We start from the raw sequence: 25,223 nt of genomic DNA, 5'->3' as shown, positions 1-25,223 counted from the left end.
CGGTTTTTAAAGTGGAAGGTGCAAATCCAAAATTTTTTGAAAAACTCCAAATATTTCAAAAACGGCTAAATTTAGGTAATAGGGAAAGCTGATGAAAATTCCCTTAAAATAACCCGATTAATCCAAAAACGCAGTGAAAAATATACCTTTCCATTTAAAATAAGAATGTTGAGACCGACTTCCGGTATAAGCGGAAGTGCCGCCATCTTGAAAATATTTTCATTTAGGAGGACTTAATGGTTTATGGCTATGTACCAATTTTCAAATAAATACGAACTCCCAATACTTCTAAAGTGGGATTTAGACGGAACATCCTGTATAACATATCTCAAATTTACGAAAATCAGAAACAATGAGTTTTAAAAGTGATCGTTTTGGCATGGAATTACTCAATTTGCTTTTAGCCAGAACTCAAAGATATGAAAATGAACTGTTTAATGAATTTGTTTTATTAACTTTTTAATCTGTTGATAAATTATAACACTAGATCCTATTTGTATTTGTAATTTTGTTGTTGTTGTTTTAGACGAAGTGGACGTCATCGGTTACACGAGCACCCAGAGTGACACCGACGACCACTCCAGCGTGCAGTCGACGTCCAGCGACAGCGGAGTGGCGATGTCGACCAGCCGCCTTACGTTATCGGAGATGGACGTCATGGACGTGCTGTAGACCGACGGACGGACAACGTGCCCAGGCCGGGCCGCAGACGCAGACGCGCCTCCACCCAGTATATTACAAAGCCGCCTTGAAGATGGCACCCGCGCGACGTGTTTGCCCTAGTCAACGAACACATCTTTGTCTGTCTGTTGTCTGTCGTCTGTCTCTAAGCCACATCCAAATTATCATCGTATTCACAATATAAATTATTATTTATGTACATTGTAAATATTTTAAATCTAAATCAGAGTATGAATAGTGTTATTATTATACCGAGGCGACCTGACTGCCTGCGGGCCGCGCGCGCATTTTCTTATACCTCGTTCGTTCGACCCGTTTCACGTTGACATTACTTAACCCCACTCTTACTTAGTTAGTTAACCATTAACCCCTCAACCACCCACAAATAACAATTCTTTTATTCAACAAAATGTTGAGATGGATCGAGAATTGTTTTTTTTTGGCTGGTCGTCATTGCAATGAATTAATTTATCGGTAATGGGTTGTTATAGATGAGCTCGGCCAGTTTGGGGCTCTAGAGAAGTCTGCAGCGCTCGCGTGCCCATGAGTGCTCTCAGAGCACACTAAATCAACTCCCCGGGGAGTAAAAACTTTAATTATAATTTGTAAAAAGAACAAATACTGTACAGTGTGTTTACAAAAAACAAACAAAACGGCGTGGACGGCGGGCCATCCACAACTTCAGATCTCAAGCCCGCCGTCGCCACCCCACCATCGGTTAGCATTCAAAGAGTACAAATTCTTTATACGCTTCCGGCTTTGGGGCCGGGGGCCTTATATTTTATAAGCCGTGGACAGGTCGGGGTGTCGGCCGCGACCCGTCTTCGCAAGAACTGAGCCTCTTTTCATTAGGCGTGAATGAGTTAATAGATGCATGTTTGAGAGATTGACAGGTGATTGCACGGTGTTGTTATTACAAATACAATGTAAGCGACGAGGTGCGGGCGGCGCAGTCCCGCGCCACCCCGCGGGGTCCTCCATGACTATTATATTCACTTATTTTTGTAAAGTACTCGAGTTTTTTGAGATAGTCTGTCCGTACTGTCGCGGCCGGCGACCGCGGCGCCATCTCGTCGCACATTTTCTATAAATGTCCGCTTCTCTTAGCCAACAGTTTGCAAATCTATAGGATTCTTTCAATGTCTGTTTACTTATACATCAAAATGCTTTTTTGCAAAACGTAATAAATATGAATGTATATTACTGATCACTTGTGTTATATCTGACTGACGTGGTGGCAGCAATATGAATTGATACAGTGTTGATTATTGCCACATCCAAGTCGATGATACTTGAATGTCTATACGTGTCTCTTAGATAAGTTAGGGTGTAGGTAATTCCCACCTTCAAGACATCTTGCTGCTTTATGTTTAGGACAGTCGCTTCCCTCCTTACGGTAACGGTTCGCCACCCTGGAAAATGCTCTCCTCTTGTACCTGTCGGCACAAATACGATATTTACCATAAATACAACAGATTTTCAAAACTGATTGACGTGGATATTTATTTTTCAATCATTTAGAACCATTCCATTTTGTGCCCAATCCATTTGAAAGGTGTATCGACTCGTTACCAAAACCTAGTTATTAGATCAGCACTCCTGTCACCTGCATCAACTCTTCATTGGCTGTATGAGATAATTAATTGTACATAAATACTTGTAACTATTCATATTGCATTGTTCTTATGTTTTATCATTATTTTTCAATTCTATACAAATAAAAATTTGTGTACTATTAGTTACTTAATTATTTCAAAATTTTGGTGTATCGAATCAAACATTTTAAATATGTTTATGAAAAAAATCGTCCAACATTTATAACTTTCGTTACAAGTTTTTGTCAACAATTGTACATTTTAATGCAATATTAGGTATTACTAAATATAAAATTAATTTAATTACAATCACGCCTTTTTTTCGATAAATAATTACATTAAAACACATTTCGTAATAGATGCTTTTATTTCAAAAATGTTTATTCAACATGTAACACGACATTAATCTACAAAATGTTTAACTTGTACACGTTATATAACTGTTATCAAATCCCTTTAATTACAAGTCTTTACAACTATGACTTTAACAAGAAAATATTCTCTCGCTATTGTACAGACTATTCACGCTCAACATGTCTTTTAAATATAGCTAAACAAGCTGCACATATAGATATATTCTAAAGCAGTAGAATATTTTGCCATTAAATCAGTTAATTATAACATTAAAAACGGACTAGAACATCTGGCTAAAAAGGCATATAAAAGTTTCAATCGTCAACATAAAACACAGTAAAACTATCGATAAATTATTTACACATAAACTCTACAAAAAAGTGCCAATTCAGGGTTTTTGTACATGGGTATTACACAAATTTAGAATAAGACCACTTACAACCCTAACGGTCTATATTAATTGCACTCGACAAGGAAAAAACAATAGCGAGATCAAAAATCCGAAAACGAAGTTTTTAAGTACTACAAATAATATCACAAAGTACCATCAGTGTAGTGACCAGCACCAAGTTGGTAGTTTCAATGTTTCAAAAATAAAATGCAATCTGAATTCGTAGTGATGGATCAGCAAATAAAGAAAATTTTATTAATTATTCCATCACAAATACCAATTCCAAATCAGTGAGACATACGAAATTGACCTAATATGGACTTCAAGACAAAATATATCGATTTTATCCCCGATTTCAATGGCATCATAAAAACTAGGATATTTAGTAAATATATTCTTATAAAAATTATATCTTCACAATTTCTTTTGGAACTTATTGTGCTATAAATTACCCTTACTACTTCAAGATAATTTAGATAAATGAATTAGTTTATTAGAATTTTGCCTAGATATGGAAACAAGACTACGACTTGAAGCAGTGTAACAGTTATGGCAAATTTTGGAACACTATAATTTCTTTGGTTTCAACAATATATTCCGTTGAAATGAAACAAGTTAAGTACAATATTTGCAACGCTTTGACTAGAAAACAGTATCACATTACCATATTAGGAATGTAAAAACTTAAGGAATGTTTAATCTTCAGCCATTAAATGAATACTATCTTCACCTGAAGCTCTCAGTGAATTTGGTGTCAATAGAGAAAACACATCTTGATGGTGATGGTGTGACTTGGACAATGATTTTAAAGGTGACGTTTCCGATCCATCCCAACTTGAATGTTTTGGTTTTAGATCACTTTTGGTTTTTTCTTTGGTCTAAAACAGAAATTTCAATCAATTTAAAAATACTCCTCGGTTTAACATACGTTAAGTTCTACTTGAAGCGTTTCTTCTTCACCATTTGGAAACTGAAACATTTTAAAATTTGAAGATTTTGGCCATGTCGTAGGCGGGGGACTTCTAATCATGTGTTCGTGCATTTCAGGAAGAGTTAAAGGGTCTACATCCAAGTCAATAGACAATTCCCTTGACATTAAATTAGCATGGTCTGATTCTTCCTCTAAACTGTCTATAAGACTCTCCCTACTAGCTATAACTTGCTGTGTGTAAAAAATCAATTAGTTCACGGATAACGTCAAGTATTCCATACTATTACTTGAATAAATGGATTATCTTGTCTTGAAGCTCTCAAGGCTTCCATATCTTGATCAATATTTCTTATTCTCCCTGGAGTTAAAGTTACTGTTGAAACTGCAGGTGAAGGTGGACTAGACACTGGTAAATTTAAATAATAGTCAACTGCAGAGACACTAAGTGTGGAATGTGCACGACCCACGGTGTTCACTCTTGTGGCATCTACAAATCACTGTCATAAATTTGTTCCTGTTTACAATGTTTTACCTGGTATATTTTTACGGTGATTCATTGTTTTAATTGTACTAACAGTTCTGCGAATTATGCACCAATAGCATCACAACTTCAGATATATGAAAACTTATTAAAATTTTAATAAAATTGAGTATTTTATTGATGTTCCGAGCTGTGACTTCTGTTTGTTTAGTTTCTTGGCGGTTGTGGCATTGACAGATAAAACGTCAACTGTTTGCGACGTAATTCCCGCTAGTGCTAAATTATCCACACCAACCTCACAACATAAATTTGTGTCGTAAGTTTATTTGGTTGCCTATTCCGATTATTTTCTATAGGATCTTTTTAAAATACTTTTGAGATCATCCAGGTAGAGATTAGGAACTCCAACGCGTTATTTTGTAAGAATTCTTTGCGAGGAATTCCACAACGTACTCACAATTAGAAAAAAATCACTGAGACAAACAGACTTTATTTCAACAGATTAGTAAAATATAGAAACTTCAAATATACAAACTAAACTAAATAGTCTAATAACTGTTAACTAATTCTTCTGCTCATCATCGCTTTTGATCTTCTTCACTTCTTTAATAATTTCATCCAGTTTGTACAAATCCTTTAATGATACTTCTCCAGTTCCTCTCTCTAGTGGTTTAGGTTGTTTAGGATGAGGCTTCCATCCTAGCATATTAATGATCTAAAAATGACAATTTAATAATACAAAAAAATAAAATTGTTTCTTACTTGAAAGGTAGCAGGTATTGTGGTCTTTCCAGTTTCGGGGTCGGTTTTACCGTAAAGTTGTTGGTATATTGCTGCTGCAGCAAACTGTGTCTCTCTATGCAAATGAAGTGATCTATTAATAGCAGCATTACTCTCTGCCATACCTAAAAACATAAACTATACAAAAATTATTGCATTGTAATCATTCCAACCTTTAAGATCCCACATTAATTCAAATAAAGTGGGATAATTCACGACAATTTCATCAGTATCGATTGTGAGCATTGTAAAACCAGCCCTTGTCAACAAATTGCCAATATCTCTAACTTCAGTAAATGGAGATATGTGAGGAGAAATGCCCCCACGACGTTCTAGTTCAGCCAATTGGAGAGAAGAACGCAATTCATATAGAGTATCTCCTCCAAAAACTGCTGCAAGAAGAACACCATCCTCTTTGAGCGACTTTAAAATTTGTTTAAATGCATTTGGTAGATCATTCACCCAATGCAAGCTCAAACTTGATATAACCAGATCAAGGGAGTTTGGTTCAAACTGGAAGTGATACATTTCGAACTAACCAAATAGATTTTTTTCAAATAATCACCTCAATGTGTTCCTCATCTAAAACTTGTTTCTTAACTTTAATACCCTTTTGTACTTGAACACTATCTAAATTAAAGCGATTCATATCACATAAAATTAGTTCTTCAATACATTTAGGTGAAATATGTTTGGAGAAATAGCCTCTGCTGCAACCTGTAATTTAGGTTTTAGGTTCCCACTAATGAGTTTAGGTACCTTAAAAGCTCACCTATGTCGGCAGCCAGTTTAAATTTGCGTTTAATATCAAAGACCCTATCAGCCAACCTATAACCAATCTCATCTTTTAAATAATCATACAAATTCGCATCTTGGGCCGAAGCCGCCCTTTCCCTCTGCAAACTCTTGGTGTTTCTGTCGAACACATGCATAATATGTTCATCATTTTTTTGGTGAACTAAAGCACTGATCGAAAAGTGTCTTATTTTTTTTAAATTCTTCAAAATCCTGATTTTGGTTAATGGTGACTTTTTTGATCGAAATACGGTATTAACTAAAGACATGACACTTTAAATTAAATCAAAAACAATTCATTCTATCAACAAATCGTAAATAAAAATTACGAACAAATTGTCACAAATGACATTTTAGGTTAAACAAATGTCACATAGATGTCAACTTTTGTGTTTAAAGTTACAATTTAGCCCTCCACCCCATATCACAGAATTTTTGTTATTTGTGCTCCAAATTCCACCTATTACATGTATTTATTTCACTGTTGCGTGTTTGTAAACAATGGATTTGAGTAGTTTTCAAGTTTTGCAAGCCCCTCCGACTATCTACTACATTCCTAATTTTATAACACCAGAAGAAGAAGCTCACATTTTGAAAAATGTATATTCGGTACCTAAACCAAAGTGGACTTGTTTGTCCAAAAGAAGACTGCAAGACTATGGGGGTGTGCCCCATGAAAAAGGGATGATTCCAGAAGCAATACCAAATTGGCTGACAAAATACATGGAGAAAGTCGCACAATTGAATGTTTTTGAAGGAAACAAACCAAATCAAGTATTAATCAACGAATATCTTCCTGGCCAAGGGATAATGCCACATACTGATGGCCCTTTGTTTTATCCCACTATTGCCACGATTTCATGTGGCTCTCACACAGTATTAGAATTTTTAGAAAATAACGAAAATCGAGTTAAAGTTTGCCAGTTACTTCTTGAAAGATGTAGTTTAGTTATAATCAAAGATGATATGTTCACTAAATACCTCCATTCCATTAGAGAACTTGATACTGATATTATTGATGAAGGCTGTGCAAATTTATTAAATTGTGAAAAACAATATGCCATTGGTGATAAAGTTAAAAGAGACACTCGAGTTTCTGTAACCATTAGAAATGTAACAAAAGTGCTTAAAGTAAAACTGTTTAAATAATTATACAACTGTTTATTGATTAAATTACTCAGACATGGGTTCAGGACCTGTACTATCAGCAACATCTTCGAGTAAACTGTCGTTATTGCAATACTCATTTGACTCCTCCAACATTGCTTGCAGTTTACTTGCACTAGAAACCAGCACATGGAATTGCTTTCTCCTCATATCCAATTTCTGTTCTAGAAGCTCTTTTTCCTTATGCAACTCTTTCAATTCCGCTTGCAAATTAGATAACCGTTCGTTTGTTTCCTTACGGGCTGGTTGTTCTGCAATACTTTGTGCCAACAAATCATACATCATGTGGTTCTGTTTCCAAATTTTAGCTTGCACTAAATTATCCTTGTTTTGTTTTATTGAATCTTTCACTTCACTGATTTGCTGTTCAAACTTTTCGTAAATCTTTTTGTAATTTTCAAGCTGTCTTGCTGTAGTTCTTGTGAGCAGTTGAGATCTTCTCACTGAATATTCGCATAAGCTTAATTGAGCTAATAATTTGTCATGTGTTGCTTGGTTTTCTAAAGGTGATTCTTCGGAGGAATTCGCCCATTTTCTGAGGGTTTTTGCTATTACATTTAATCTGCGATCGTCGCCGGTCCCATCACCATCAATCAGTAACTTTCTTTTAATGATGTCCTCTAGAAATTTTACTGTGCAGACTCACGATATTATAAGAGAAATATTTACCATCTGACATCGTACTCCGTTTATCCTTTTGTTTCATTAAGATGAATTTATTTGTACTGTGGACGCGAAAAAGTTTATCTGTTAGTGGTTGTAGGTTATGAAAAACTGTCAACAGCAGCTTTAAAAACTCTGTGAGGAAGTGTTTAAAGTTTCAACTGCTTTTGTTAATGCATTTTTGGTTGCCTACTACATATGTTTTATTAGTTTAAAATTTTGGTGTATATCTTTGACGGTACAGATTCAGCAGTATTTTATGTCTTTCTCAATGGAGAATAAATGTATCAAGATCGTGTCAGTTTTTTTCGTCGTTTGAGTACATTTTGAATTCAAAGGAAAAAAAGTGAAATTCATGACATTGTCATATTTAATGAATGACATATCAACAACTACTTTGATTTAAATTTATTATTCTAAGTTTCTCAAAAAATGTCTGTGAGAATGAATTTTGGGTTGCGTCTAAAAATCGGTTAAGGTCTTTTTTGTAAATAACTCATCCCGTATTGTAAAAATGCATCTTATTTTTAAAAGCTACTGTTTTTTTTTTCCAATTTATTACGAATTTCAAGTATAACACACAACAAATTCAGTCAAATAAAATCTTTGAAAAATTTCCATAATTTATTGAAGCTAAAATACTAAAATACATCTTAAAAAACAAGTGTTGCAAACACTCTCCCCGAGATACGAGTATTACAATGCACGAGTATCACAATAAGAGACTTAAACTTTAAACACGGGTTATTTATAATATTTTTTCTACTGAGCACTTTTAAGTTGAATTTATTAAAGAAGAACTCCGATTATCCGACTCTCGGATATCCGGAAGTCTGTGTTATCCCGAAACAAAATCTATTTGAAAAATTCCTATACATAATATCATTTTTATTTACCAGTCGTAGTCGTAGTCGGACACTTGAGATAAACCTTTTCTTGTCTGACTTATTTAATATATAACACACTTGTGCCATAATATTAACTATATTTACAAAAAATAATATGAATTTTCAATAGATGTTAAATAAGAAAGTATAGTACGTATAATTGTCATTTTTAATTATGCTTGAAAATGTTTATATTATTTTCGATGCTAATAAAACAGAAATTATATGGGTACAGTTGGAGACAAAATACTTTAGTCGTCACTTTTCTGACACTTTAATGTAATTCAAGCTTTAACGTTAAAATGAATGACAATTTCAATTTAATGACAGCTATTATATTTTCCTATAAAAAATACAAAGCGATCAAAAAGTCTGTCTATCAAGCAAGCGTAGAAATTTAAAACGTATGTCTATGGAAGTTAAAATGTCACAATGACAAATGAGAAATCTCAAAATATTTTTTATGTAAATTATTACAGGAAACCGTGGTGAACGGTTTTTATGAATAAACACCAACAAAATCTCATTTTAGTTTGTTTTGAGACGTTTCACAGAATAATTCAGTTTAATTAGCTAATCAATGTTTTAATTTTTATAAAACATTTTTTTGACATCTAGATAACAACTGCCATGCAACATACGTCCTCAACTAGGACGCCTACTTGATAGAAAGACTTTTTGATCGACTGTATGTACATACAACTTGTCAACTATGATTGACAGTAGCTAAAAATAAGGTTAACAGTCCTAAAGCATGCTTTACAATTTAATATCAGTCAAGTGACATTGACGACCAAACTATTTTGTCTCCATCTGTACATACATACAGTATGTCCCCGGATTGGGTTTACAAGAGGAAAAAAAAATTATACCTATTTGATTTTAGCCAAAACTGCAAAATAAATTTTTTTTTGCTTCATCTGAAACGTGCAAATCTGTAATTAAAACTTTATTATTCTAACTCATTAGAAATAAAAGTTCATTTTTTTCTTGATTTTGACTTAAATAACAAAAGTGTTTGTGAAAAACATAATTTTGATAAATAGCAACTCAAAGAAACAGCTTTAAGATAAAAAACAAAGTAATTTTTAACATTATTTGACATAGGTATAGTTGTCAAATAAATAAAACCGCCAATGTGATAGGACTTAAAAAAGAAAGAAAAATCAACTTTTCTTTTCACTGAATCAGAATAATGAAGTTTTAATTACAGATTTGCTCGTTTCAGGTGAAGCAAAAAATGTTTTTCCTTTAACTTTTGGCGTAAAATGAAAGATAAAAAAATGTTTCCTCTTGTAAACGCAATCACAATCACAATGATAGACCAGTACATATTTTCCTTATTTTAACAATAAATATTGTGTAAAAATAAAAATCTTACTTATCTATAATATTTTTTCATTATTTTAATCTGATCAAAACTAATAAAGTATGTCTACACTTATTTTATCATTTATATTGAACTTGAAATATTGCCAGATAGATATTTACCTAATATCTGGTACCTATCGGAACAGGTGCTTTTAGAATGATCACCTGATGATTATATTTACTCTAGATGATTTCTCGTGTCTAATGGAAAAAAATTAATAAAGGATAAAGTACACCAAAATAAACATGACTGATAACGTTGGACTTTCCTTGTTTTTGTTACGTATATCGGAATTTACTTAATTCACTATTTAAATAACATTTAAAAAATTGTATATTTTTGAAATAGGCCTGCATATCTACTAATAATCGTTTTAATAAATTAATAAATTCCATTATAATTTTCTCAAAAATACCCGAAACTAAAACTGATGAGCTTAAACAGGGTTCTAAGTTCACATTTTTGTTTTGTTACAAAAGTTTTATTAAGTGAATATCCAATTACTCATCAAATTTAACGATTCAGGATAAGACCGCGTGTCCGGAGAATTTTTAAATCATGTCTGTTATGTTCTGAGCATAATAATGATAACACATTAACTGCTGACGTCATTAAAGAAAAAAAATTATAACCAAGTTACATATTTCCTTTGTTGATTATTATTGTTTTGCCAATAAACTATCAATAAATTATATAAATATTCCACATCGAAACATGGCATGATTAGCTGATGACGCCTTTTGTTCTCCTCTAGAAGTCAAAAACTGTATTTTTGGCCATATCAATGCGACATTTTACGTAAATACGATGACATTCTTAACACAAATTGATGTAATCCATGCTGGTAGTTCGTGTTCACAGAAATATATTTTCTTAATTAAAACGCTGATAGAAAAAGTAATTATTTTTCAAAGTACAAAAATAAGATAAAAATCATCAAAATATTTACAAATGCAAGAGAGCAGGAAAGCTTAATGCGACTTTTTATAAAGCAAAAAATTATCTAGTGAATCTTTTAAATCATACATATTACAATTTCCGTATTGTGCCACTGTGCGACAGTTTTATTTGTAAACAATTAATAGTTTTTTATCTGTTTATTTTTACCCAATCTACCTTTAATTCTTATTCTTATCGATCAAAATAAAAATAGTTATCCATTGTAAAACGGTCACTTCCAAAATACATGACACACTATCAGCAACAAAAGCCAAATTTTCCTAATACTTTAACCACGTGCTCTGAAAATGTCTACAACTTCGTTTTTACTATTAGCACGTGCAAACTGACATCATCCAAACTCGTTAAAGCCGGTCCTGTGCGATAATCCCGATTAGACTCGGGTATATAAATCGCGCTAGCCGCAGGAGAAGTCAAGTCAGTTTCGAATTGACTCAGAACTCAGTTTCGAGAGTTACAAAGAAGAAAATCAAAATGCAAGGCAAGAATATTGTTGGGGCTGCCACTCGCTACATTGCTGGAAGAAATGCAGTTCAGACCGTCTACTGGAGAGGTGTTAAGAGTTCTTCAGAAAACCAGAAGTTCATGAAAGTGTTCAGAACCGTGCACTTTGCAAAACCCGCCAAGTCGTCTGCTGCACCCCAGCCACCAGCGAGGGTTATAGAGGAACAAAATATTCGATTTTAAGTTTGATCAGTATTTTTTCCTTAATTTATTATTTTGTGGTTGTCATTACTCATGTAATTTTGTTTTTATATTTGCCTAAACAGATTTGTGAATAAATAATTTTTGTAATTCTGGTGCTTATTTAATAGGGAAATTAAACAATTTTTATTTAAAAAACACGACTCAAAAATTACCTCATGAAAAAACAAAAACAAATTCGGTACTTCAGGTTATGTGATATAAGCCGCATACCCCTCATCGACAAGTCGATCATTAATAAAAAAAATGTTTTCTTCATTAGATACATCAGCTAAATAAATTTCCAAAAATAATTCCTACAATTGAACAGTTATTATATTTTTTCAAATATGTATCCTTACACAAACCCTTTTATCAATTCTTAAAACTTCAGCTATTAATCGTTTGTTTCTAATAAGATGTTCAAATTTTTTGATGCATTGAATTTCGTCTAATTCTGATTTTATATTGTATAGACTTGCCTTTATTGCTTGACATGGAATCTTACTGAATTCTTTAGGAAGATACCAAATATGATCACAAGGTATTTCTCCAATACTGCCATAATCAATAAAAAGGACCTAAAATATTATATATGAATCAAATTTAAACAAACTGTTATTAAAGCAAAACTAACTTTGACAGTCAGTGGATCCGTGTCCAATAAATCAATAATAATACATCTATGATAAACTTTGTTAAATAAAACTACGCAATATAATCCTACTTGTAAAAACAATTCTGGGATCACGTAACGATTTCGTTGAGTTTGAAAATGTTCCCTAAAAAATCAATTAAACTTATTTATATAACAAGTTATAATTCTTACTTTAAATCAACCGTAAGTTGTTTCAACTGTCCATTAGCTAAATAAACCCAAAAATTATTAATGTCATATATTTCTCCCACCATAACTTCGAGATATTCACCCTGTGATGTCGTATTGGGAAAATATCGAGGAATTTCCTCTGACAAATGTACAATATTTGGAGGAATTAAAGCTGAACCAAGTGACCACTAGAACAAATTAGTAATATTGACAAATTAAAAAAAAGAAGAAAATATCACATTAAGTGCTCCTGCTAATTTTTTTTTGTCTGAAAATTTCAAAACTTTGTCATTTTGATTCAGTGAAGGTGCTGCTGAATTCTTATCATACAACATATAATCATCTGAAGAAATTTGAGTATAGTGAAAAATTTCCGGTAGATCAGTACACATTTCGATTAAAGACCTATAGTGAAATTCTTGATAATTAAGACGAACGTTGAACATTTTTCTAAAAAAAAAATTGTGAATGTGTGGTGTAAAAATTTTCATATGTTATACAGGTACACTTCTGGTAATTTTGTACACCATATACCATCAGGATATTGTAAAATAAGTTTTCTCAAGTGGTTTTGTACTCCAGCCGGTACTTTGGACCTATATCCATCTTCAGTTTGAGAAAGAGGCCTCCTTTTGGGAAGTGTATTTATTTGCTTTCTGTTATAAAATAAAATTTATTTTACTTTCGGCAAATCTAATTCTCACCTGTTGCTTTTTGGAACATTTTTTTGTTTTACCACCATTAAATTTATATGGGCTGATTTGGGTTTAAAAACACCTTGAACTTCTGCAAAAGGTCCATGTCCAAAAACCTACACTACCAATTTTAAATAATTGTAAGAAAACGTTAAAAAACATACTTGAACTGTATCTGGAATTGAATGTAAATAATCCTCAATATTTGTAAAACCAAGTTTCCTAAAAGGAATACTGTATCCTACTGTCTCTTGGAAATCTTTACAAAGTTTCTGAATTGTACATCTTAGCGGATTAGAAGTTAATAACCCAGTTATTATAATTTTTACTTCTGCTTCTTGCTCTGACCCCTGCAATTTCAAAAATTACATTTACTCAATTAAAACATACTCACCATTTTAAGCTTAACTTGATGTAAACATTACAAACAAATTTCTACTGTTCTTACAATATAATGAAACCAAAAATTTAAATTGAAAATTTTATATAACTAATATTTATAGGTTATGTTATGACTTGTATCAACGATTATTGTCAAAAGTCAGGGTATCCAAACCCTTCATTCAATAATGAATCCAAATCAAACTTAAAAATTATAAAAACACATTTAACTTTAGTTATGTTTCACGAATGTGCACAAAATTTTGAATACCTACAAAATATTTTTAATTTTCAAAAATAATAATGACAAAAAAGATTGAGACATATTTTTTGTAGGATTGGTAGACTTGTTCTATTGTTGTTAGTAACTTTCGTTGGTGTTTAGGGTGACAAGTAAATAGGTTAACTTTTTATTTGGGTCAAAAACGAAAAGTTTACATAAATATCTAAGTATTTCTTTAAAAAATAATGATCCGAGTGAATTGAACACATTTTGTTCTATTATTAGTAAGTTATCAGGAGCGTTTTTAAGACTCAAAATCGTAAATGTATCCATTTAAAATTACAGGTTTATGAATACCAGATGTGATACAACATAAACTATGGAAATAGAGCGGACCGGGAATAAATTAAGTTGGTCAGAGCTTAAGGCCGTCGTAAGCGACTTAAGACGACAATTGTCAAGTCTATCTACTATGATCCCCACAGCAGTTTCATTCCGTACTTTACAAGATGGAAGAACTCGAATTTATTTTCTAAGTACCCCTCAAAACGGCTGGGAAACCACTTTACTATATGCAGACGTGCCCAATGTGAACCAACCCACTAGTCTGCGCTTACAGTGGCAATGCGTAATTGAATCAAATTTCCCAAGTCTGTCATCTACAAATAAGTTTTCACGAGAGGAACAATTACTTTGGGAAAGAAAACGGTTGGCTACTTGGGGTATCAACACCTACGAAATTCATAGTGAATCAGGGAAAATCATCTTTCCCGCTTCCAGTAGTCTTTTCCAGTGTATTGATAATGGATACTCAGTATGTCTCCACCTCACGTTTCATTGTTATTTATGAAGTATTTTAGAACGGTCCTCTATTTCCCACCAAATTACGAATGACTTCAGCTGGAGCTAAACTAAATCCTCAAATTTGCCCTTCAAACCCTGATCTCGTAGCATATATTTGTAATCATGATATTTGGGTCACCCATACCGTTTCTGGGTCTAATGTTCGATTGACGTACGCCCATAAAGGGGGCAGATACCTTGCGGATGACCCGTTGTGTGCAGGAGTACCCTCGTATGTCATGCAAGAGGAGTTTTGCAGGTACCAAGGGTACTGGTGGCAACCAATATGTACAGGTGATTATTTTGTAAAATTTCGACACTAATGGATTTTTCCAATTTATTTTTTTATCGCAAAAGTATTGAAATTTTGTACATTAGGGTTTTTTAATTCTCAAACTGAAGAAACCTGGAACATAAATGTGTGCCTTTAAAAAAATACTTTATAAAGTATTACCGATATAAATAATTTTTTCATATTAATGTGCATCAAGTAGGTTGTAGAACTCTAAATGAATCTTTAATTTAAAGACCGATTTACACAAAAAGTGTCATTAATGTCTTTCAGAGCAAATTTAATCACATCAATTATGACAAAAATCTTTGTTTGCATTCCTATGTTAATTACGTTGTTAATTTTAATTATTTTTTGCTACATGCGGTACACAATTATTTGAAAAAATATTTTTTAGAGAAGATTGAAGTTAGGATTGTTTGAATTTTCGCATGGTTGCCACCTTAAAATGATCCCTTTCAACGACTACTTCGATGCACATTAATTCGAAAACGAGTAAAGTCTGTTTTTTTTTAAATGGAAATGCCAAACAGTCTTAATGTTGGTACAGTAGGAGACAAAATACTTTGGTCGACACTTTAATGTAATTCAAGCTTTAACGTTAAAACGAATGACAATTTCAAATTAATGACAGCTATTATATTTTCCTATCAAAAATATGTACAACTTGTCAACTATGATTGACAGTAGCTAGAAATAAGGTTAACAGTCCTAAAGCATGCTTTACAATTTAATGTCACTCAAGTGACATTGACGACCAAAGTATTTTGTCTCCAACTGTACCACTAGTAAATTCATTCATTGTAATTTTAATAAAGGAAGTTGGCAGTTCCGGTTTTTTGAATAAAATTGAAAACAATGTCATTAAACGTCAACACAAAAAATCGTGTAAGAAAATTTAGAGACGAAACACCAAAAAAGAAACAAATTTGGTACCGCTAACAGTTTTTAGAAATTTGGAAACGATTAGTTCGCAAGCAGGAAGTTAGAAAAAGGGCCCGTTAAAATGTAGACGCAATTTATAATGCAGGTTTGTTAAACATTCTCAATTTTTAGCAAGAAATTGTCAAGAATACAAAATAAACATGAATGAGAAAGAACCTCGGAAAGAACGCAATTAAATTAATGTCTTGTGCATCGTTTTTGAAGAACGAGTTGAAAAAGTAACAATTTTAAAACTAAACCTGAAGAAGAATTTATAAAATGCATCAACTTTGAACTCATTTTAATAAATTACACAAAATTTATTGCCAATCATCATTATATCTACTTGCATCTTTTGCTAAATAACTTTTTTCTGTATATACATCCTTTTTCTTCAAAGTTTTTGTAGCAAGAACCTTATTTTTGTCCACAACATTGTACTTACTTGCGATGTGTTTCTATAAAAATTATAGCACTAAATTCTGTCTTTAGACCTTAGGTAATGATGTCTGTCTTCAGGTATTCAATTATAACGCTTTCAAAGAGCAAACAGGCACACAAGATTCATAAAAGTCAAAATTTTAACATCTCAATTTGAAAACATAACCATAATTTTTTAACAAAATTTCTAGGGACAAAAACAAAGAGCAAATAAAATTTGTGGCTATGGAGACAAGCTGCTACCAATTTTTTCACCAAAATTTTGACTTGGTCATTTTAAGAAAAAACAGACTTTATAACTATTCCGCTTTGTAATGCAGGTGTAATAAAACCGCCAACATGACAACAACAAACTAAAAAAATATTGAAAAAAAGTCTTGTAAATAGAATTTTTTTACGAATCGTGATATCTTTTGTGTAACCTATTTTCATCATTTTTAAAAATAGTTATCAATTATTTTTTTGATTTTTTATAATCAAAAATTAATTTTTTTTCAATTGTTTGATATTTTTGTGAACTTTGGAGTTTATGATTTTGTAAACTAAATAAAATACCGATTGCTTGAATATTTTTAAGTGTAAGTTACAGCCGAAATATTTTTTCCAGGGGGTGTTTATCGAATTTTATATGAGGAAGTTGATGATGGTGATGTAAAAATCTTTTGTTTTCCCTCATCTCAGTCAGACACCGGCGAAGTAGAAGAGTTCCGTTTTCCTCGTGCCGGTTGTGCAAACTCAAAGTCGTATTTAAAAATGGTCGAATTTAAAGTAAACGAGCATCGTCAGATCGTAGATATTTGTATGTTAGAATTACAGTTTTCTTTATCAATGTTATTCCCTTGGATGGAGTACATTGTTAGAGTTGGTTGGACGCCGGACTCCGAATAGTAAGTTTCTTATTAACGCAAAACCGGAAACAAACTCAAATCTTCCAGTATTTGGGTACAGTTGCTCGACAGACGTCAACAAAAACTCGAATTGGTTCTCCTTTCTTTAAGTAACTTTACCGAAGTGCTTCCAATGTATGAGGACTCCCCCAATGTTCAATTCGGTCGTCCCGTAGTCCAAGTAATCTATTCGCAAGAATCGAGTATATGGGTCAATGTGCATGACCTACTGTGTTTTTTGCCGTCCACTGATCACAATAACGAAGTGCAATTTATATGGGCTTCGGAAGACACAGGTTTTCGACATTTGTATTTAATCACGTCGAGGATTATACCTTACAGTAATGGAGTCACCGAAAGTACAGAACCGATGCATTATATATTTTTACAACCGAAAATCATAACCAAAGTCGCTTTAACGTCAGGCGATTGGGAAGTTTTAGCACAAAATATTTGGGTCGATTACGAGAGACAGTTGGTTTATTTCATGGGGCTCAAAGAGACACCGTTGGAAAAACATTTATACGTCGTGTCTTTAAGGAGACCGGGAGAAGTCAGATTGCTAACTAGGCCAGGTTTTTCCTATTCCGTTGATTTCAATGAGGCAAAACTTTCCGATTATACAGGCTGTATTATGAAAAACGCCCCAAGCCATAACTCCATTATTTTTAAAGTTATGACAATACGTCTTAGAACAAAGTTGAACATTTTTCGTCATCTATAGTTTAGGATAGATGCTAAATTAATGCTGTTTTCTGTTTCACCGGAAATCACATCAACTTTATTTTTTTTAATGGAACACCTTGTATATTTTCCCACTTTTGGATTCTTTGTTTAATTGTCTTTTAACAAGTTTTAGTACCATATGCCTAAAACTAACCGTTCGTGAGATATTCACCAAATAATGTATTTATTAAAGTAGGCGGTGGAAAACAATAATATCAAATAATGTTGACAAATATTATTCCTTTGCATTTTCTCTTACTGTTTTTATACTTTTTAATGTTAATCATGGATGATAATGTGTTATCAGACATATTTTGAATAAAATAAAAATTGTGGGAGAGCACTACGCTTTTACACTGGGTGATTTCTTATGAGAGACGTTCCAAATCGTCGAAAATTTAAGCGACTTAAAGAAAATTTGAGGATGTTTGGGCTTTTGGAAAACCCAAATTAAAACATCTCCAATTTCAAAGAGATACAGAATTAGATAGGTATTGAAGAAAATGCAAGAACATGAATTCAAGAAATTGCAAGTAACGTTGGCTTATCGCACGCAACTGTTCTAACCTAATTTGGGTTTTCTAAAAACCCCAAACATCCTCAAATTTTCTTCAGGTCGACGAATTGGAACTTCTCTTATTGGAAATCGCCCAGTGTAAAAGCGTTGTGGTCTCCAACTATTTTTATTGCTTTCAAAATATTCTTGAATCATGTCTGTTAACACATTATCACCAGAACACCAAAAAATAATAAGAGAAAATGCAAAGTAATAATATTTGTCAACATTACTTAATATTATTGTTTTCCACTGCCTACTTTAATAAATTTTTAATTGACTCATATCTCACGAACGGTTGGTTTTAGGCACATTGTACTAAAACTTGTTAAAAGACAATTAAACAAAGAATCCTAAAGTGGTAAAATATACAGGGTGTTTCATTAAAAAAAAGAAAGTTAATGTCATTTCCGTTGAAACAGAAAACAGCATTAATTTAGCATCTATCCCAAACGATAGATGACAAAAAATATTCAACTTTGTACTAAGAAGTATTGTCATAACTTAAACTTAAAAAATAATGGAGTTATGGCTTGGGGCGTTTTTCATAATACAGCCTGTATGATTTTTTTATGACAATGGTATTTCCAGGACTGCACAATGATCGTCACCGTTTATAGCAACATCCAGAAACCTCCAGCTTGTCAAGTCTTCCGGATATCTCACACGGATTGGACCGTTGAAGGTGTTACTCTAACTCCAATTGGTTACTTGCTAGAATCGAGCTCTTTAGCCAATGATAATTATTGCCCAGAATTATACACTCACGAAATATCATCTGGTAATGTTTTGTACGCTATGGTCTTCAAGCCCCATCATTTTGAACCAGGGAAGAAGTACCCAACGGTGCTAAATATTTACGGAGGCCCAGAAGTCCAGCTTGTCTCAAACTCGTTCAAAGTAATGAAATTACAACTATCATCACTGATTTTTTTCTAATATAATTTGACAGGGAATGAGACAGTTGAGGATGCACATGTTGGCAGCTAGGGGCTACTGTGTCATATCAATCGATTCTAGAGGTTCCCAACATCGAGGTTTGTTGTTTGAGAGTCACATTAAAAGAAGGATGGGGACTGTGGAACTGGATGATCAAGTTGAAGTATTAAAATGGTTGGCCGAAAATTTAGATTTTATTGATTTGAATCGTGTTGCAATACATGGGTGGTCTTATGGTAAATTTAATAAAGTAATAGTTACAGAGGGAAAATTTTATTTTTTAGGTGGTTATTTAAGCCTGATGGGTCTGATTCACTATTCAGACATTTTTAAAATTGCGATAGCAGGAGCTCCAGTTACTAATTGGAATCTGTATGATACAGGTTATACCGAGCGATATATGGATTTGCCTGAGCACAATCCTCAAGGATATATGGAGGGATCAGTCTTGAATTACATTAATAAGTTTCCAGAAGAGTACGCGTATTAACTTGTTTTGTTTGAAATGTTGTATTTAAATTTTTATAGGGAAAACCGGCTGCTAATAATCCACGGCCTTATTGACGAAAACGTTCATTTTTATCACACGAGTCAGTTGATCAACAGTATGGTAAAGGCAGGTAAACCCTACCAATTGCAAATCTACCCCAATGAGAGGCACTCATTACGACACATTGATGCGAGTAAACATTATGAAACAACCTTGCTGTCCTTCCTTCAAAATCACTTATAATTCGTTTGCGTTGTTAATAGTCAACCAGTATTAAAAAAAATAAAAGCCGATTAGAGAATTCAACAAAGTGTATTTCATAAAATCTTAGTGAGACAATTTGTTTCTTGTATGTTATATGTGGATTGAAGTCAGCTTTGTAACAAGTTTTAAACGCAATTGTAAATAATTCTACTTAATATCACAATACTACCTAGTAAGGCTTTTTAATTCAATTGTATAAACTAAATTATTTATATGAATTTCTAAAAATTAAAGCAACTGTTTTTACCGTTATAAAACTTTTATTTATACATGTGATTAATTACACGGTTTTTGTTTTCCTATTTAAAAAGCGGTAGAGGTAATTTATTCGTTTTTCTAATTGGTACCACTTTGTTGGCCTTGCAAGAGGGTATGCGGTTTTTCCCAACATATTTCTTTTCCTAAGCATCACTTGGAACTCATTCCCGCCAACTCCCCTCAACCAAGTTGGGACATTATACAAAATTCTGGAAGGATGTAAACGTTCGTTTCCCAAGATATCTATGTAATCGTTCTGACCAAATAGTGCCCTTTTTTCGGACCAGACGTCTCTGGGCTTGTATAAAGGCTTAGGCAACCTTGGAGCCCCCTTAACTCTGGGTAGAGTCCCTCTTTGCAAGATTTTTTCTTCATAACCGTAACGACGCAACAACGGACCTCTTGCTACCTTGTCGGCGTGATAACGAAAACGGACTTGGAGGGCTTCAGGTAAGCACACTTTCCCGATATTGAGAACGGCATTTAATTTACTTAATAACATTCTAATTTTTTATGTAAAATAAGGTTAGGAAATGAATGGTATTACAGGAAACTGCCAAAATAAGATTTTAGTATCGAGTCAGCAAGTGGCGCATTATTATCCATTGTTTCTTGATTTATTTTGAAATTTTTTTCAAAAAAACTCAGCATCCTTGATTTAGTCCTTGTTTCGATTTTCTGTTTTTGAGTAATTTTTTTGGAAAAATTGTTTTATTCCTTGCTAAATGATTGTTTGTCATTTAAACTCAGGTTTTCTTTAATTAAAAAATTAAAATTCATTCCAGTGTATAAATTCAACTCAATATATTAAATACCTCCAGACAACCTTCTAAATATAAAATAATTTTTTTTTGAGCGCATTCACTGGTTGTTTTGTTGGACAGAAACAGAACATATACCTCGTTCGTATCTGGCATGTGTTTGAGTGGTGTGATATCCACAGAACGTGGTATCATTTTTGAGATAAAGATTTTTACATAATACAGTTACAATAGAACAAAGATGACAAACGTATTGAGTGGGGTAAGTGATTATTTGCAGTGTACGTAATTGTACATCAGTCGAATAAAGGCCAAAGGTCTGGCAAAAGGCTTAGTGTTTTGTGTGGTCAGTTCCTTCGTTTAAAGTACAAATTTATAATGCCGGAAGAAGAAAAAAATCAGGTAGTCTCTCAAATTATTAAAATTGAATCGCACATTGTTGTTTGTTAAATATTCATTACACAATCGTGCATATTAAGTGAATTACAAATTGAGGTTAAGTTGGGATAAAATGGAAACGACAGGGGCGCATTAAAAAAGAACACCTTGTAGGTATTTCTGTTTTTAAATATTGGTATTAAAAAAATACAATTTCGTTTATGTATGTTTATACACAAAAATTGTATCGTTTATGAAGTAAGGCATAAAAAATAGTGTTAAAAATTAAAATGTAACATTTTGTACAGTTTCCGACAAATTACTTTGGTCACCAAAGTCATTTGAATGACATTATAACCTTTTTTATAACCTCATTTTATAAGCTTTTTTATTTTATATTTTTTTTGGAAGTAACAGAAAAATGATATTCAACGTATTTTGTCCCCAATTGTACGTTCTATATTATACCACAGATTATCTGTTTTACAAATGTTTAATCTGTGATTATACAGCCAGTCCTAAAAAAAGTGATTAATTAAAATTATATCAAATAATTATGTTTGAAACGTTTGAAACAATCTGCTCTGTTATGCGAGTATTTTTACCTGTACATTATTATTAAAAAAACGCCCCAAGCCATAACTCCATTATTTTTAAAAATACAATACTTATTGGAACAAAGTTGTGCAGTTTATTGTCAGAGCACATCAGAAATTAAAATTTTATTATTCTGATTCAATGAAAAGGAAAGTTCATTTTTCTCTTGTTTATAATTTTTCGGAAATAAATTGCTCAGTTTGTTGTTACTTTATTGATTTAGATAATCGTTATAGAACAAAATTTTGTAATTAGTTTTTATCAAAAAATATTTACCTACAAACTTATCAAATTGCCTAATGCTCTTCGAGCGATACTAAGGAATTGTATTTAGACGTTTTTTATATTCTAAAATATTTATATAGTCAGACAGTTGTTGTAAAAATACATTTAAGGATACTTGATGATAATTAGGACCTTTAACAATATTGTTTAGTCGTAAATTATCCTTTTGTATATTTTATTACAAGGTCATAAATTGCATAATAAATTACAGCGTAAATATGTTCAACATTAATTGGTATACAAAATGATATAGGTAAAATAAGTTTAAAACTCCGGTACCTCATTTGTTGTGAAAAAATGCCCCGAATATGCACAGATTTATAAATACCTTCTGTACAAGAAAGATATTTCTTATTTGATAGCGATAAGCTTCAATCGTGTTTAATATTTTTGCAGTAGAAATAAAAACTAATAATAGTAATAGATGGTTTTATTGAAAATTGAAACATTCACCTTAATTGTTGTGTAAACTTTTTACCTCTGTTATTTACTAACAACTATTGTTCCACCCACTAATTTTATGTATTTTTATTTTTAGAAAAATGTTCGAAATTAAAATAAATTTTATAAACCGAATCCCCCAAAACCACCGCCAATTGGTAAATATACATTTGTGTGGCGCAAAATTTTTAACTGCACAATGAACATTATTAACATTTAAATGGGTTATAAATACATTTGCTAACAATGTTTTTTTAAAATGCTTATAAAAAGGGTTAAATACAAATTAGTTAACCCGAAAATAATTTTGATAAGTTGTTTTTATTTTGCTTTGATGTTTCACCTCATTCATAGAAATTGTAAATCATTTTCTTTGGGCTCATTATCTTGCTATTTTTCTTTCAATAACTAGCATTTTAAATCTAGGAGAACTTTCATAATTAAGTTTAGCAACCAGGACCCGGAAAACGATTTGGTGCTTTATTTTTACCCGCCATCTATTATTATATGAATACCATTCGTTATTTTTATCCAAAAGAAACATAAATAACGTAGACTTTTTCCTCGTAGGTGCATTCCATTAGCTAAATCAAATAATTAAAACCATAATTGTTCTTCAACACGTGAATTTTTTATTTTTAGGTTTTGCCAATCGCTCTAGGGGTCGGCGTAATCATCACAAGTGTTTTGATTTATCACTTCTACAAAACATCAAAACCATCAAAATCAAAAGGTAATACACACTTCTCAGCATCTGCTACCAATATAAACAAATGACGATGACTGTACTGTTTATTTTCGACTTATAACAGTTTATGAAATTGCAACTTCAAAGTTCCTGGATACTGATTAGATTAGGTTCAGATTATCTAAGTGTTTAAAAATATGAAATTTAACTTTTACTTTGCGACTGTCATTTTTGGAATATTTTACATTTTTTCGTTCAATTTTTTCACTTTGTGTGTTTCAAGTTTATTAAAAGTCGAGATTGAATTACCGGTGTTTGGTACAGGTATCATTGTTATTATTCATTTATTAAACATCATACTAACATAATATTTCTCTAGACAAAAAGAAGATCCTACTCGAGGATCCCCAAGCGAAATATTCGCTACCTTTAATTGAAAAGGAAGAAATCAGTCATGATACAAGACGATTTCGGTTTGGACTGCCCACAAAAGACCACGTTTTGGGGCTTCCAATTGGACAACACATTCACTTGTCTGCAAAAATCGGTGATGACTTAATAATCCGATCATACACCCCCGTTTCTTCAGATGATGACCATGGCTATGTCGATTTAGTAGTCAAGGTGAGTAACTTTCGAAAAAAAAAAATCACTTTAATTAACTCGCTAGGTGTACTTCAAAAATGTCCACCCCCGATTCCCCGACGGGGGCAAAATGACCCAACACCTCGAAAGTTTAAAAATTGGCGATACCATCGAAGTTAGAGGACCATCTGGCCGTTTACAGTACCAAGGACATGGGACATTTTCCATTAAAAAATTACGCAAAGACCCACCACAAAACATCACAGTTAATAAAGTTTCAATGATTGCGGGTGGTACAGGCATTACACCCATGCTACAACTCATTCGACATATCACAAAAGACCCAAGTGATAAAATTAAACTAAAACTAATTTTTGCGAATCAGACCGAAAAAGACATTTTGGTACGAAAGGAACTAGAGGAAGTGGCGAAAGAACATCCAGATCAGTTTGAACTGTGGTACACTCTCGACACACCCCCAGAAAGTGAGTTTTTAAACAAGTCGGTAAAACAGGATTCTAATTTCTTTTCACAGATTGGAAATACAGTTCAGGGTTTATCAATGAAAATATGATCAAGGAACATCTCTTCCCACCAGGCAATGATAACATTGTACTTATGTGCGGTCCCCCGCCTATGATTAATTATGCCTGCAATCCGAGTTTGGAGAAGCTCAAATATGATAAAGATCTGTGTTTCGCTTATTAAGTCAAAAATGCCTTTTTATCCATTTGGAAGTGGATATTGTTTTACGATTAGTTGTTTTAGCTTTTTATGACTGTTATCCCTGGTTGTTGTTTAATTCCAGTATGATGTAATAATACATTGTTGACTTTTTGTGAATAATAGACCTATTATTCGAGACCATGATTTTAATTTTTATTTAGAGACAAATAATACTACAAAACATTTAAAAAATATTTTATTTCTATTAAGAGAATGTAAAATATTTATTGCTCTTAACATAAAAGGTTAAATTAAGTACGAAGATTAATACTA

At 32.5% G+C, this 25,223-nt stretch overlaps 10 protein-coding genes across 13 annotated transcripts in view; 5 read left to right on the top strand and 5 right to left on the bottom strand.

The window, feature by feature from the left end:
- The window catches only part of LOC123007058 (max dimerization protein 1-like), a 129,318-nt gene extending 126,895 nt beyond the window's left edge, over window positions 1–2,423 (top strand). Inside the window, exon 6 of the mRNA XM_044402084.1 lies at window positions 527–2,423. Coding sequence (XP_044258019.1) covers window positions 527–672 — 146 coding nt within the window. The 3' untranslated portion in view covers window positions 673–2,423. The remainder of the gene's footprint in view (window positions 1–526) is intronic.
- A 207-nt stretch (window positions 2,424–2,630) lies between these two features.
- Window positions 2,631–4,652, bottom strand: LOC123007061. Its single transcript, XM_044402087.1, has 4 exons — window positions 4,485–4,652; window positions 4,240–4,439; window positions 3,950–4,183; window positions 2,631–3,899 (listed from the first exon to the last, which is right to left on the bottom strand). Exons 1-4 carry the CDS (start codon window positions 4,507–4,509, stop codon window positions 3,717–3,719), a joined length of 642 nt encoding a protein of 213 aa, XP_044258022.1. The 5' UTR covers window positions 4,510–4,652; the 3' UTR covers window positions 2,631–3,716.
- Window positions 4,653–4,903: 251 nt separating this feature from the next.
- Window positions 4,904–6,394, bottom strand: LOC123007057 (arginine-hydroxylase NDUFAF5, mitochondrial). Its single transcript, XM_044402083.1, has 5 exons — window positions 5,986–6,394; window positions 5,779–5,930; window positions 5,387–5,726; window positions 5,196–5,338; window positions 4,904–5,148 (listed from the first exon to the last, which is right to left on the bottom strand). The coding sequence occupies exons 1-5, from the start codon at window positions 6,275–6,277 to the stop codon at window positions 4,996–4,998; spliced, it is 1,080 nt and encodes a 359-aa protein (XP_044258018.1). The 5' UTR covers window positions 6,278–6,394; the 3' UTR covers window positions 4,904–4,995.
- Window positions 6,374–7,160, top strand: LOC123007060 (alpha-ketoglutarate-dependent dioxygenase alkB homolog 6). The gene has a single exon (XM_044402086.1). The coding sequence runs from the start codon at window positions 6,510–6,512 to the stop codon at window positions 7,155–7,157; it is 648 nt and encodes a 215-aa protein (XP_044258021.1). The 5' UTR covers window positions 6,374–6,509; the 3' UTR covers window positions 7,158–7,160.
- LOC123007059 (THO complex subunit 7 homolog) lies at window positions 7,155–7,993 on the bottom strand. Its single transcript, XM_044402085.1, has 2 exons — window positions 7,845–7,993; window positions 7,155–7,795 (listed from the first exon to the last, which is right to left on the bottom strand). Exons 1-2 carry the CDS (start codon window positions 7,879–7,881, stop codon window positions 7,182–7,184), a joined length of 651 nt encoding a protein of 216 aa, XP_044258020.1. The 5' UTR covers window positions 7,882–7,993; the 3' UTR covers window positions 7,155–7,181.
- A 3,462-nt stretch (window positions 7,994–11,455) lies between these two features.
- Window positions 11,456–11,852, top strand: LOC123008265. The gene has a single exon (XM_044404018.1). It carries the CDS (start codon window positions 11,532–11,534, stop codon window positions 11,742–11,744), a length of 213 nt encoding a protein of 70 aa, XP_044259953.1. The 5' UTR covers window positions 11,456–11,531; the 3' UTR covers window positions 11,745–11,852.
- LOC123008262 (tudor domain-containing protein 5-like) lies at window positions 11,837–13,976 on the bottom strand. Of its 4 annotated transcripts, XM_044404011.1 has the most exons (10): window positions 13,660–13,910; window positions 13,430–13,615; window positions 13,275–13,381; window positions 13,071–13,226; window positions 12,810–13,020; window positions 12,671–12,758; window positions 12,571–12,607; window positions 12,379–12,523; window positions 12,110–12,322; window positions 11,837–12,058 (listed from the first exon to the last, which is right to left on the bottom strand). In XM_044404011.1, exons 1-10 carry the CDS (start codon window positions 13,660–13,662, stop codon window positions 11,954–11,956), a joined length of 1,251 nt encoding a protein of 416 aa, XP_044259946.1. In that variant the 5' UTR covers window positions 13,663–13,910; the 3' UTR covers window positions 11,837–11,953. The 4 variants fall into 4 exon arrangements, with proteins under 4 accessions (XP_044259946.1, XP_044259949.1, XP_044259945.1 ...); XM_044404014.1 differs by lacking the exon at window positions 13,660–13,910 and adding an exon at window positions 13,922–13,976 and having other exon boundaries at window positions 12,571–12,758; XM_044404010.1 differs by having other exon boundaries at window positions 12,571–12,758.
- A 46-nt stretch (window positions 13,977–14,022) lies between these two features.
- Window positions 14,023–20,501, top strand: LOC123008261 (dipeptidyl peptidase 9). The gene is made up of 9 exons (XM_044404009.1): window positions 14,023–14,153; window positions 14,215–14,683; window positions 14,730–15,006; window positions 16,977–17,256; window positions 17,305–17,860; window positions 19,130–19,438; window positions 19,491–19,713; window positions 19,762–19,954; window positions 20,006–20,501. The coding sequence occupies exons 2-9, from the start codon at window positions 14,249–14,251 to the stop codon at window positions 20,208–20,210; spliced, it is 2,478 nt and encodes an 825-aa protein (XP_044259944.1). The 5' UTR covers window positions 14,023–14,153; window positions 14,215–14,248; the 3' UTR covers window positions 20,211–20,501.
- Window positions 20,472–21,078, bottom strand: LOC123008264 (39S ribosomal protein L51, mitochondrial). Its single transcript, XM_044404016.1, has one exon. It carries the CDS (start codon window positions 20,989–20,991, stop codon window positions 20,512–20,514), a length of 480 nt encoding a protein of 159 aa, XP_044259951.1. The 5' UTR covers window positions 20,992–21,078; the 3' UTR covers window positions 20,472–20,511.
- A 235-nt stretch (window positions 21,079–21,313) lies between these two features.
- LOC123008263 (NADH-cytochrome b5 reductase 2) lies at window positions 21,314–25,088 on the top strand. The gene is made up of 6 exons (XM_044404015.1): window positions 21,314–21,512; window positions 23,049–23,109; window positions 23,594–23,684; window positions 24,019–24,263; window positions 24,310–24,709; window positions 24,760–25,088. The coding sequence occupies exons 2-6, from the start codon at window positions 23,053–23,055 to the stop codon at window positions 24,930–24,932; spliced, it is 966 nt and encodes a 321-aa protein (XP_044259950.1). The 5' UTR covers window positions 21,314–21,512; window positions 23,049–23,052; the 3' UTR covers window positions 24,933–25,088.
- The last annotated feature ends 135 nt before the right edge of the window (window positions 25,089–25,223 follow it).

Source organism: Tribolium madens, unplaced genomic scaffold (genome assembly GCF_015345945.1).
Source record: "Tribolium madens isolate multiple individuals breed KSU strain unplaced genomic scaffold, Tmad_KSU_1.1 Scaffold_3;HRSCAF=73;Tcas5.2_LG2, whole genome shotgun sequence".
In the NCBI taxonomy this organism is placed as follows: domain Eukaryota; kingdom Metazoa; phylum Arthropoda; class Insecta; order Coleoptera; family Tenebrionidae; genus Tribolium; species Tribolium madens.
The sequence above is the reverse complement of the archived record's forward strand: the minus strand, read 5'-3'. Positions and strand labels throughout refer to the sequence as shown.

What these genes read in the sequence shown, in the direction of transcription:
- LOC123008263 (XM_044404015.1), top strand. Translation starts at nt 23,053, where the DNA reads ATGTTCGAAATTAAAATAAATTTTATAAACCGAATCCCCCAAAACCAC. An exon ending in AAAACCATCAAAATCAAAAG is followed by an intron (nt 23,685 to 24,018) that starts GTAATACACACT and finishes ATATTTCTCTAG; the next exon opens with ACAAAAAGAAGATCCTACTC. An exon ending in TCTCGACACACCCCCAGAAA is followed by an intron (nt 24,710 to 24,759) that starts GTGAGTTTTTAA and finishes TTCTTTTCACAG; the next exon opens with ATTGGAAATACAGTTCAGGG.
- LOC123007059 (XM_044402085.1), bottom strand. Translation starts at nt 7,881, where the DNA reads ATGAAACAAAAGGATAAACGGAGTACGATGTCAGATG. An exon ending in ACGGAGTACGATGTCAGATG is followed by an intron (nt 7,796 to 7,844) that starts GTAAATATTTCT and finishes TAAAATTTCTAG; the next exon opens with AGGACATCATTAAAAGAAAG.
- LOC123007060 (XM_044402086.1), top strand. Translation starts at nt 6,510, where the DNA reads ATGGATTTGAGTAGTTTTCAAGTTTTGCAAGCCCCTCCGACTATCTAC.
- LOC123008264 (XM_044404016.1), bottom strand. Translation starts at nt 20,991, where the DNA reads ATGTTATTAAGTAAATTAAATGCCGTTCTCAATATCGGGAAAGTGTGC.
- LOC123008265 (XM_044404018.1), top strand. Translation starts at nt 11,532, where the DNA reads ATGCAAGGCAAGAATATTGTTGGGGCTGCCACTCGCTACATTGCTGGA.
- LOC123008261 (XM_044404009.1), top strand. Translation starts at nt 14,249, where the DNA reads ATGGAAATAGAGCGGACCGGGAATAAATTAAGTTGGTCAGAGCTTAAG. An exon ending in GTGGCAACCAATATGTACAG is followed by an intron (nt 15,007 to 16,976) that starts GTGATTATTTTG and finishes TATTTTTTCCAG; the next exon opens with GGGGTGTTTATCGAATTTTA. An exon ending in TGGACGCCGGACTCCGAATA is followed by an intron (nt 17,257 to 17,304) that starts GTAAGTTTCTTA and finishes CAAATCTTCCAG; the next exon opens with TATTTGGGTACAGTTGCTCG.
- LOC123007061 (XM_044402087.1), bottom strand. Translation starts at nt 4,509, where the DNA reads ATGAATCACCGTAAAAATATACCAG. An exon ending in TCACCGTAAAAATATACCAG is followed by an intron (nt 4,440 to 4,484) that starts GTAAAACATTGT and finishes AGTGATTTGTAG; the next exon opens with ATGCCACAAGAGTGAACACC. An exon ending in AAGATAATCCATTTATTCAA is followed by an intron (nt 4,184 to 4,239) that starts GTAATAGTATGG and finishes TTTTACACACAG; the next exon opens with CAAGTTATAGCTAGTAGGGA.
- LOC123007057 (XM_044402083.1), bottom strand. Translation starts at nt 6,277, where the DNA reads ATGTCTTTAGTTAATACCGTATTTCGATCAAAAAAGTCACCATTAACC. An exon ending in TAAACTGGCTGCCGACATAG is followed by an intron (nt 5,931 to 5,985) that starts GTGAGCTTTTAA and finishes CCTAAATTACAG; the next exon opens with GTTGCAGCAGAGGCTATTTC. An exon ending in ATTAATGTGGGATCTTAAAG is followed by an intron (nt 5,339 to 5,386) that starts GTTGGAATGATT and finishes TTATGTTTTTAG; the next exon opens with GTATGGCAGAGAGTAATGCT.
- LOC123008262 (XM_044404010.1), bottom strand. An exon ending in CAATTCCAGATACAGTTCAA is followed by an intron (nt 13,382 to 13,429) that starts GTATGTTTTTTA and finishes TTGGTAGTGTAG; the next exon opens with GTTTTTGGACATGGACCTTT. An exon ending in TTTTAAGAATTGATAAAAGG is followed by an intron (nt 12,059 to 12,109) that starts GTTTGTGTAAGG and finishes GTTCAATTGTAG; the next exon opens with GAATTATTTTTGGAAATTTA.